Genomic DNA, 12,294 nt, shown 5'->3' on the forward strand with positions numbered 1-12,294 from the left:
GACATCTGGATTTGACTACTTAACTGAAATATGACACACAGCATTCTTGTTAAAATTATTCTCTTTTATATTTGCAATCTTACATATCCTGAGTTCATTTACGAAACAAGAAACACTAACAGCTTTTGGATTGAAAAGGACTGGTGCATTTACACCAGCCAATATTTATTGAATGATTACTAGTAGTATATGATAAAGAATATGAGTGAAATAATAAGTACAAGTCCCATAAAGTTGGGCGTACATGTTTTATTCCCGTATATAACATCAATGACAAAACAGAATCAGAATAAGTACAAAGTAGTGTAATCGTTGATGAATAAATATATATATATAGGATCATCCTTTTATATATTGAGTAGGATTAATAAAAGTCAAAGCAAAGAACGTGAAAGTCTACACATATAATACACCAAAATGAAGATAGTTCATTATAACAATATTTACACCTCAACCTCCGTTCCTTAAAGCTGCACTCTCACAGATCTGCCGTTTTTACAAATTTGTAATTTATTGTCTACGAATGAGCAATTTATTGCGTAATTATCTGCAAACCAGTGATAAAAGACTGCTGACAAAATATTACATCGCAGATTTTCATATTTCAGTTCGAAAATTAATCTTTTATGGCTTAAAGCGTTATACTAACGGTTTAAGAAAAATTCATAAAACATCATTTTTTGAACTAAAAAAGAAAAATCCGTGACTTTTTTGTCAGCAGTCTCATATGAATGGTTAACATGCATTTTCACATGAATTGGCTCGTCCCATGACAAAAACTAAAAAAAAACTTGTCACTGCGTTCAATCTGTGAGAGTGCAGCTTTAAATATTATTGTCTGTTAAGGACTTGTCACGTTATAATGTACATGGTTTGCCATAAATACAATTCAATGCTATTCAGAGATACCAACGTACCATGAACACTTCTTCAAATATATTTGATATGAAAGATGTAACATTGAAATGTCTGGTATCTTCACTGCACTTAAAAGCAGTGCACCTATTCCTCCTCAGCAATCACGCCGTTTCCGGGGTAGCGGGTATTCATGACCGGGTTATCCACGCCGCCACCATTGGAAGTCGCGGGCTTCACGGTCGGCGGTCGGGCCTTCTTGCTGATGACAAGGTAGGCTATGGCGACGGCTGCGATAGCCACAACGGCCAGTCCACCAACCACCCCGCCGGCAATGGCGCCACCATCAGTGTCGTCGGTTTCAGGGGACACTTGACCTGGAATTACAATCTATAAATGAGCCTGGTAACTTACAAGTAGCCTTATAGTTGACATAGCACCGTCGACATCAAAGACACTGTAAGTATATTTACCTGCTTTCCTTTTAAGCTTTTAGCTTTCGATCAAATTCTCAAATATATAGAATGAAATATATGCTGTCATTTATATGTTTTCATGAAATTAATATGTTTAAAACAAAGACACCGTGACACTTCGTAAACACTACATAAAAACGCACAACACAAAAAAAAAACAGCGTAGTAACATGAGTATCTGACGCCGACGGCATTACCTTAAATTTCCAAGATCAATTCGTTACCTGTCCATGAATCAATGATTCAATGATTTACGTAAGTGAACGTAAGGGTTCTAGCTAGTTCGTTTTGCATTTTAAAGTCCATTAAAATGTTTATACCCCAAAACATTGTCTGGCATACACACAAACCTTGAGGATCAGCGTAAGAGGCGGCTGTTTCGGTTCCATACATAATAAGCTGCCAGGAATTGATACCAAAATCTGAAAAATGAAAAATACTGAAATTGTTAGTGACAATATCAGCGACAATATTTTGCCAATAGTTTGTCAATAAAGCCTCACAATTTAAAAATGTATCCATATCTTGGTAACACATGTTGAAAGGTACATTTCTCTTTTTTAAAATTGCCGGGAAATGCATTCGGCTATTCTAACACAGACAACGAACAAAGAGATTTTTTACGTCATGTTCATCATTCGGTCTTCCAATTTAAATTGTGTTCCCCCAGGTACCTGTTGTGACGTCTAACGTCTCCAGTTGCAGCGTCCACTCTCCTGCAGCCAGCTCTCCCCACGACATTATCGTCATGAACGTCCATTCCGTCGTCCCATTATAAACGTCAAACCGACGTGGACGTATCAGCCTGCTCCTTGTACCACGCGGGGACGTCAGGGTTATCTGTATACGTATAATGTATTCATGTTACAGTATATGTATTTAAATTGAGGTATAAACGTTCATGCGATATATATGATAATGCACCAGTCTCACAGGTCCAGAGAAAAGCGGGGAGTTTGACTTTTGGTCCAGCCAATACCGGGTAAAATCCCCGCCCTGCGGGAACAAACTGCTGGTAAAATCCCTGCCAAATGGCCCCGTACCCCGGGGACATCCTAGGTAAGGCCCATTTCCCGCTATTTTCGGCGATATTACAAAACGACCTCGATTCACTTGGCATTGAGGGGCCACCTGGAAGGTAAAAACACGACCCATTTCCCCCGCTATCCCCGCTGTACTTCATGACCTGGGGGGGGGGGGGCGTGGTTATAATTGACTGTTGCATAAATTAAACTATTTCAGGTTTGTTACAATGATGCCAATTTCGGCTCTGTTACAAGTTTGAGTGCATGACGCAAACGAAATAAATGGCTCCCGAAGTATATATGGATATATGACAGACTCCAAGCCGTGTGGAGGAATTTCAATGGTAAGCCCCAGTGCTACTATATCTAATTACCTGTACGCTTCCCCTGTAGGTGGCCTCATAACTTAGCCACACCTCCACATGCTCAACGTAGGTCACCTGACCGCAACCGTTAGTGACGTGCGATGACGTCACATATTCTCCGCGCGCCGACATACTGTATAAAGAGGATTTTTACGTTTATTTATCTAAAATTCCCCCCTGGAACCAAAACCAAAACGTTTCAATTTTACACTTTCAAAACCTGTACACAATGGTATAAACTTATCGATGAGCGTCGACAAAATGTCGTCAGATTACGATATTCAACTGATTACTGAGCGAGTATTTCCGACTTCAAAATATATCTCGGTAAGACCAATAATAATTTATTCAAAATTCGGTCGTACGAAATGACCGTTGATTAGATAGCCCCAATGATCTTTGTAAAGTAACCGGTAAAATCACACCTGTTGACAACAATGACGTCACTGGTGCATGTACGTTGCGGTGACACGTTTGTCCACGTCATGGCTTCACGGACCATGGCCTCAGCGTTGATAAGGCCGAATCCGAACACATGACTCACTAAAAAAACGTCAATGTCATACATAGGACTTACATGTATTTCAATAATGCTTTTATTATCAGCAATTATATCAGAGAATGTCACCCTCAATCCATCCCCCGCTCCGCTTGGAATACCATTTATTTCTGGACTGGTTTCCAAAATATCGCTATTTTCGAGACGGGACTCCGAAATACCATTGAATTAACTAGCGCTCTAACGAGTGAAAGATGGTGCTTCAGGAGCCAAGGTGACAGAGGAAACGACAGAATTCGTACCATACACGACCACCAGGTTCGAGTCTGGCTCAGAAACCAACACCGCTAGATTCGTAAAAATGCATCCCAACTTAGTTTTAATGGCAGATAACTTTATTTTACTTTCCGTGGATTTAAGAAATTGTAAATATACTCAGAAATACAAAAAAAATCCCTATATGTTTTAATATGTTATTTTTAAAATTATCTAATAATTAATTAAAGCTGTGTTATTTAAGAGATTTTAAAATATTTGTTACTACCCATAGACAAATAAATTGCTTTATTTTATGTGTATGGAGTCGAAAACCGATTTACCGTATTCGTAAAATCTGGAGTACATAAATACCACCAAAAAGAAGCCGGATTGCGGGGACAGTGACCGTGACCCTCATACCTTTTTACGTTTACGTAATAATTGAATCGATTTGCTCGAGTTATATTTCGCGGCATCCACCCCACCAATTGCCGGTCATTGGCCAATCGTTTTCCTCAAATTGTATGTCAAAAGTAATACGTCAGTGACGGTAAACTATGAACTATGGGAACGGAGTTTACTTCTTTTTAAAATATGTCGGCGGCTCTATTATGTACCATAAATTCCGGCGCCATTCAACTGCCAGTTAGCGCCAATCAGACCGGAAGTGGATGCTGTGGCCACTATCAGGTGCTGCACGTCACGCCACGTCAGATCAGGGCTAACGTAGAAATTATCAGAATTTACTTTAGGTCATTCAAATTTTTAAATCTTGGAAAAACTGGACTAAAATAACTTTAGTCCCAGAGAGGAAACGTAAGTTTTATAATTAGGTTTGAATGGAATTTAATTTTTTATGTGAAATGCCAAACGCGAAGTTAGTTGCATACTTTGCTTGGAGAGCGAGCGCAATAACGCCGGCACCCACGGGACAGGAAGCGGAAGTTCCCTGGAAACTACCCGTGCACATACCGCCGGTGTCCGTCGTCCACTGGAAATAAAATGACTTAAGATATGCATACATATGAAATATAATTTATGTTTCAATCGCCTATGAGCACAATCGACGTTCGTAAATACTAATTAACTTAGTGTTTAAAAAGATTTTGTTATGGTATTTTCGGTGCCATTTAAAGCTCTTTAAATTGAATGCATTGAACCGAGAATCAGTAAATTACAAATTGTTCAATTTGTAAAAAATGAATTAATATGCAAATGTAATTTGACAGTTTGCCCTTCTTTGTTCGCCAATAAAAGTTTAATTTTTTTATATATTTTTTTAAATTATTTCTTATAAAACTCCTCCGACGCCTTGATTTGGAGAAAAATATTCAGTACTTAAGCACCAGTCAATTGTAACCACGGTCACCCCAGGTCCGGGGAATAGCGGGGACTTTGACTTTGGTCAAGCCATCCCCGGGTAAAATCCTCGCTCAATTCCCCCGCACCCCAGGGAACCTAGGTAATTCTCATTCCCCGGCACTGCGGGGCCACCTGGAAGGTAAAAACACGGCCCATTTCCACGGCTATCCCCGGTATACTCCCGGACCTGGGGGGGGGGGGGGGGGGGGGGGGGGGTTACAATTGACTGATGCATTATCAATGGCAGGCGCATTGCGAACGTAACAAAATCGGTCAAACTGTTGAGTTGTTATCGTTCTTATTTTAAATTTTATGGAACATATAACGGTGAATTCTACGCTCGCATGTTAGTACATACATGTACAAGTGAAAATATGACAGCTAACTACTACATAATGTACCAAGGCTACATACAATCCTGAGGTCAGGACTGTCCCCACTGTACGCCCCGACAAACACGCTGGAACACTCCTCCGAGTACCACGAGGGCCCTTGGTCCCGCCCCACAGCCGTCACGCTGATCGTGTATATACTTCCGGCGTAACCGTCGCACCCGCAGTCGTCATAGATACCTCCATTCCCGGCCGCCCAGGTGTAAATGGCGCCCTTGCCGTTCCGGCCCTTGAAAGTTGAGAGAGAGGTTAAGGTTTCCGATTTGGCAATGTTTTATATCACATAATATATTTTATATACTCTTTTACATAAACATAATGTTGGATGTGGACATAAAACAGGAGCAGCGGACGCGGAACACAACACATCAATTCGTGAACATTGTTATAAACTTAGGGTAATATTGCTGTTGTTTTTTGTATATTTACGATTTGGAGTCGGTCATAACTGCTTTTGCTAAAACTCATGGCACAATCCCATTACATGTTTGATTTTAGAATGTTTGTTTCAAATAATGTGTTAAACTTTGCATCGGTATTCACATCTTAATATTTGTTGTCATGCAATAAAAATGATTAAAATAAACGATCAGGCAGAATGCACTTTCAAATATATTGTATGGAATATGCGGACTTAGATTTATATTTAATTTCTTATATAATTACAACTATGAAAAGCGCATGTGAATACAGAAGACACCCAGGGCTGGTATTCAATATTGGTCTTAATTGGATCTTAGAACGATGTAGCTAATCGGATTACTTGTTATTAATAACTGACCAATAGAGTAAATGAAGTCAATGATGTATGACCATAGGATAAACATAAGTTGCAGTGCCGTAGCTACACTGAGGTACACCGAGGCAGCTGCCTCGGTGTTTTGGGGTGCACATAACAATTTCTATAGCTCTAAAAATAACTTTTTTCGACTTACTTCATTTGCCTCAATGTACACAAACCATCGACCAAAGATACTCCAGAATGCAGGAAATCGCTTCTTGCAAAAAAAAATCCGGGGGAGAGGGGGGTGGGGCATGCCTCCGGACCCCCATAGACCGTTCTGCCTCGGTGTTTTTTTAAGTCTGGCTACGGCACTGAGTTGAATATTGAATACCACCCCAGTTTTATTCAAGGGTATATATTTTGTTAAAGTTCATTTAAAGTGACACTCGTATTTTAAATCAATACATGCCATGTATAACAATAATTTTTGAGTAATAAGCATTTAACTACTGAAAAATGCAGTTATAGAAAATATTTATCACTGAAGATTGTAACCGTGTATTTAATAGCAGAAAATGCACAAATATTAAAAGACTGGTGGGTCCTAAAAGATTTACAGTGGTCAAATATTGTCTCATAATTAAAGGTTGAAATACAGTGTTTCCTGCACCTTTCTTTCAAATTAAACTCGGAATCCTTCATAAGAACCATTGCTTTTCGTTATTTATTCATCCGTTTCGATAAATTAAAACAATTGTATTAATTGCGGTACATCGTATTTGGATCTAAGAATGCATCTTTAAAAGTACAGCGTATGTTTGCTAGGCCAGACGACTCTCAAAATTGCCCAAATACATGGTTTTTTTCCAGCTATGTACGACCTAGTTTAAACACCTGTCTATAGTCCAAAGAGAGGACTGTGTCATTCCTTTATTATCTATCTGTGTGTTTATTGTGTATTGTAAATTGTAATTTTATTGATCAATAAAATGACAATTAAATTGAAACAATAGCTTCCAGTGCAGTTTCTCACTTATTTTTTACAATATGTAAAGAGGTTATGTTAAAAGTGCCAAACAGATTTATATCTTAAAACGGACTTGAGAGTGATTCAACTATCTTCAAAATCGAGTTTACGATGTACATTACATACACTTGTTTTGACGTCTATCATCAATTTCCATACCCATCCCATAAAACATTCATATTGTTTGCTAGTAAGTGGGATCTCACATATAAATTCAGTTACGAAATGTAGCATGTATATTTAACTAGATCATGATACTTAACAAATAGTTCACCATAGATCTAGTACATAATATTATTTTAAGTGGCAAAACCCAGACTTTCTCAGTGGGACGTTCGAATTTTATAAGTTTTTATGTAGGTCCATTTATTTTCTATCGGAAAAAAATGCTTAAATAGTTTGGGGTTCATGAGTAATGTCGTTTTAGGTGTGTTCTTCGGACCATCAAGGATAAACATTCCACCTTTCCTTAGATAAAAATTACAACGTAGAACATCGTTGCCGTTTTCAACACCTCGTGAGCAAGGGTTCTGGGTTCTGCAGTAGGATAATTGAATAAAGTCGAACCCCGTATGCTCGAAATCGCTTGGCTCGAATCCATTGTTGGCTCGAGCTGAATGTTAAAGACCGATTTCTTTATACTGAACGTACGCATTCCCGCTTGGCTCGAATTTTCCGAGGCTCGATGTATTTTCGCTTGTCATTGAGAGTTCTAGCCAACCGGTTTCAACTGTAATATTTAAATATAAATATAGTATAGAATAATATCATCTACACGGCATACCTCTGTGATTGCCCTTTTTAGCGCCTCTGTGGCGAGGGGTCCAGGTCCCTCCATAATATCCCCGGAATCAAAGGGTCCCCAGCTGTTGGAGTATATGTCCGTCTGTGCGAGGTTGTGCGTCAAGGCCTGGGACTCCCCGAAGTCAGTCAGGCCATAATACGAGTCGAAAATCTTCACCGCTAGGGTGGAAGCAGGACAATAATTCATTAGTTTCAACGTATCAATAACATGTGTAATAGCCCAGCTGCGGAAAACATATTCGTATTAAACGGTTCAGCTGACTTCAACAAGAATAAAGAATAAAAATTAAATGCATTGTTTTACATTTCACATGTACTAGTATATCTTTTTGAAAATCGAAACACCTAATTCCTATGTCAAAGAATGACGAAGATAAAGAAGACGACGATGATGATCACGGTGTGGTAACGACGACGGAACGTCACGATGGTAATTACGGAAAATTAAAAGACACCAAAGATGACGGTGTTGATAACGATGAAGTCAAAGGGATTGAAGGCGTCTATGACGAAGTGAAAGAGATGACATGTGACGATGGTGATTACGGTTAAGTGGAAGATATGGAAGACGGCGATGGTGTTAAAGGTGAAGTGAAGGAGATGGAAGACGATGATGGTGATTACGGTGAAGTGAAGGAGATGGAAGACAGCGATGGTATTTACGGTGAAGTGAAGGAGATGGAAGATGGCGATGGTGATTATGGCGAAGTGAAATAGATGGAAGACGGCGATGGTGATTATGGTGAAGTGAAGGAGATGGAAGATGGCGATGGTGATTACGGTGAAGTGAAGGAGATGGAAGGCGGTGATGGTGATTACGGTGAAGTGTAAAAGAGGGAATGTGACGATGCTGATTACGGCGAAATAAAATAGATGGAAGACGGCGATGGTGATTACGGTGAAGTGAAGGAGATGGAAGGCGGTGATGGTGATTACGGTGAAGTGTAAAAGAGGGAATGTGACGATGCTGATTACGGCGAAATAAAATAGATGGAAGACGGCGATGGTGATTACGGTGAAGTGAAGGAGATGGAAGGCGGTGATGGTGATTACGGTGAAGTGAAGGAGATGGAAGACGGCGATGCTGATTACGGTGAAGTGTTAAAGAGGGAATTAAGGTGGCGACGGTGATTACGGTGAAGTGGAATAGGTGGAAATGTGGCGATTGTGCATACGATGAAGAGGAAGAGACGGAACGTGGCGATTGTGCTTACGATGAAGAGGAAGAGACGGAAGGTGGCGATTGTGCTTACGATGAAGAGGAAGAGACGGAAGGTGGCGATTGTGCTTACGATGAAGAGGAAGAGACGGAAGGTGGCGATTGTGCATACGATGAAGAGGAAGAGACGGAAGGTGGCGATTGTGCTTACGATGAAGAGGAAGAGACGGAAGGTGGCGATTGTGCATACGATGAAGAGGAAGAGACGGAAGGTGGCGATTGTGCTTACGATGAAGAGGAAGAGACGGAAGGTGGCGAATGTGCTTACGATGAAGTGAAAGAGACAAATGGTTACGATGGTGATAAAAGTAAATGTATATAGATGTTAATTCAAAATTACGCATTCTTGTGTAATGTATGTACATTTTTTTTCAGGCGTTCAGCGAAAACGCTAAAAGAGTAGTTAGTACGTTTTTTTATTACCATATACGTACATGAAAGTTTGGAGTCGTACGCCATTCCTAGAACACAGTCGTTATTCTTCGTAGCAGAAATAATCCCCGCGCACCACGTCCCGTGACTGAAAGTGGACACGGCATGCTACAGTTGGACGGTATGATACGGGCACTAGCAAGATTTCATGTCTTTTAAAAGGTATGATAGTTAGAAATATGCTATTTTTTATTGAAATTGCATTGTAAGATTAATTAAAGTAAGTGGTTTGAAAAGGAACGCTTTTTTTGGATAAGTGTGTATGATATGTTGTTGTTGTTGTTGTTGTTGTTGTTTACCACTGGGCCTAGATGTCTGTGTTCATATGCTATGCCAAAAATATGTTAATTCATTGTTAGAAATAATTATTTCGTAAACAGTAAAAAATATGTACTAGTCAGTTTCCGTATGGTTGACAAATGGCGTATCATAGATATAGTCGTAACTGCCAGCACTGTCCTGAAAAGACAGAAAGTCTCACAATTCAGCCAGATGAAAATTAGCTTGGCGACGCTATATCTTACTTTTAATTTGGATGCAATATTATCTGTAACTCATTGATCAAAACAAATAAATAGCGTATGATTTGTGTACAGAAAATACGCTCTCTTTTTGTTTGATCATTAAAGCTGCACTCTCACAGATTGAGTTTTTTTTATTTTTTGTCTTGGAACGAGCCATTTTTTGCGAAAATCCATTGAAACTAGTGACAAGACTGCTGACAAAAAATTAGATCACAGACTTTTATAGTTAAGTTCAAAAATTAATGTTTTATGCATTTTTCTAAAACCGTTAGTAACGGTTTAAGCCATCAAACATCAATTTTCGAACGGAAATATGTAAATCTGCGATCTGATCTTTTGTCAGCAATCTTAAATCATTGGTTTGCAAATATTTACTTAAAGATTTGCTCGTTCCAAGACAAAAAATAAAAAAAGTTGTAAAAACGATAAATCTGTGAGAGTGCAGCTTTAAAGGCGCACAATTTAGGTTGATGCAAAAAATAGAAATGAACAAAACCGTTAAAAAATGCATACGATTTAGGAACAGATAAAAAGGCTAATATTTAAATCTGTACACAAATCATATGCTTTTTTTTTAACATTAAAGTCACAGGAGTTAAACATGATCATTGCAATTTAACTACGCTGCCAATCGGAACACCTCGGCCAGTATCCAACAGAAATTAGCGAGTCTATCTCGAAGCTTGCCGGAGATGGCCGAGTTGTTACGAATGCTACTCTGCAAGTAGATCGCGTAGACTTTATGACTTAACTCTTGGGAATCTTAATTATGTTTGCAAAAAGACACAGACAATCAATTAAAACTAAGATATACAAATACTCGCGAAAACATTACATTTAATTAGTAATAATATTCCAAATTTTACGAACTACTTCTGATGTGACGGCATATATCCGAATGTACAATTAACCATCCGTGACGGCATGTGCAAAGCGATGGTAGCTTTTGGTGGAAAGGAGCCAGTTTCATATGTGGTAGCGATGTCACTAACTAAATGATGTACTCACATAGTTGGCTATAAGGTCTGGATGGTCAGGTTCAATGCCGTCGTCAAGGACGCTCACGTGCACCCCTGCCCCAGTGTAGCCTTGCAACCAAGACTCGTACACGCCCAGGTTAGGGAATTGGTCCTCGCGCTAAAAAGAGAATCTTGATAAAAAGAAATACGCATGAAAGATCGCTCAGATCACCCCTAGCAACCAGGATACGTTAACGCTTATAATGAAGAACTATTCCTCGCGATAAACACCATGCCAAGTTTTAGGAACATGGAAACAAGCATTCTTCAGTTATTGAACGAAATCGGATTTTCAGCTTAATGTCCCACCGGTCATTATAGACGCAAGTTCAGCATCATACACTTGTCGAACAAACATACATTTTGAGTAATAAACCTTTAACTACTTACTAAATAGTGCAATTATGGAAATTATAATTACTGATGACGAAATTGTAACCGTGTATTTAATAGCTGAAAACGCAAAAATATTAAATGATTGCATGGTGAGTGCTAAAAGTGCTAAAAGATTTAGTGCGATCTACCATCGTCTCATAAGGTAGAAATGTCGTGTTTTCTGCACATTTCTTTCAAACTAAACTCGGTATCCTTCATAAGAACCATTGTTTGCGACCTTTATTCATCCTTGTTGGTATATCAAAACAATTTCATTAAGTGTAGTACATCTTATTTTGGAGAAAGAGTGCATCTTTAGCTACTATTGGATAACGACATAATACAATAATAACGGACAGAAATGTGTACCTTATTCAATAAAAAAATCGATATTTGAAACTTGAAATCACGTGGCAAGTCTACGAACTACTCACCGCGTGCCACATGTTCGGCCAGGCAGCGTCGTCAATCTGTATGTCTCGTGATTGCCGCCTCCCCGCGGCCCGCAGGCTGTGGTTCCGGTACTGGAGCTGGGTCAGCTGTCCAATCTAGAGATACATTTGTTACGGATGACCATGCCCTGCATAGTGTTTTTCAAATGCCGTTTTAATATTTCTCATTCCGGAAAAAAACTTCGTCTTATAAAAGTTATAATACAGTAGGTCCAATTCCGAAGCTTGGTGGGATTTTAACCGTCTATATAAGAATTGAACAGGGATTTTGTACAGTTTTTTATCCTACATTTTACATCTTTAATGAAATAAATATATGCATGGTGTGTGTAAGAGGCATAGCATTGGGTTGTTTAATTAATATTTATGGTGAAATAAACAGGTCCGGTTTTAACAGCCGGGCTGAGGCGCCAAAAAAAATAGTTTTCATACCTGAGGCGACAGTCTTGACAAACTCTTTGACGCCACATCAGGGTAACGCGACAT

The 12,294-nt window shown here is 39.1% G+C and overlaps 1 protein-coding gene across 1 annotated transcript; it reads right to left on the reverse strand.

Annotated features, from left to right (window-relative positions):
- Positions 1-1,002: 1,002 nt before the first annotated feature.
- Positions 1,003-12,294, reverse strand: LOC128216017 (furin-1-like). Its single transcript, XM_052922611.1, has 14 exons — positions 12,241-12,294; positions 11,791-11,904; positions 10,971-11,099; positions 9,833-9,897; positions 9,441-9,526; positions 7,768-7,946; positions 5,255-5,461; positions 4,369-4,469; positions 4,096-4,199; positions 3,147-3,264; positions 2,731-2,854; positions 2,006-2,171; positions 1,682-1,753; positions 1,003-1,226 (listed from the first exon to the last, which is right to left on the reverse strand). The coding sequence occupies exons 1-14, from the start codon at positions 12,292-12,294 to the stop codon at positions 1,003-1,005; spliced, it is 1,743 nt and encodes a 580-aa protein (XP_052778571.1).

This window comes from Mya arenaria, chromosome 14 (genome assembly GCF_026914265.1).
Source record: "Mya arenaria isolate MELC-2E11 chromosome 14, ASM2691426v1".
Lineage (NCBI taxonomy): Eukaryota > Metazoa > Mollusca > Bivalvia > Myida > Myidae > Mya > Mya arenaria.

What these genes read in the sequence shown, in the direction of transcription:
- LOC128216017 (XM_052922611.1), bottom strand. Translation starts at nt 12,294, where the DNA reads ATGTCGCGTTACCCTGATGTGGCGTCAAAGAGTTTGTCAAGACTGTCG. An exon ending in GGCCGAACATGTGGCACGCG is followed by an intron (nt 11,100 to 11,790) that starts GTGAGTAGTTCG and finishes TTCTCTTTTTAG; the next exon opens with CGCGAGGACCAATTCCCTAA. An exon ending in GCGCTCGCTCTCCAAGCAAA is followed by an intron (nt 4,200 to 4,368) that starts GTATGCAACTAA and finishes TTTCTACGTTAG; the next exon opens with CCCTGATCTGACGTGGCGTG.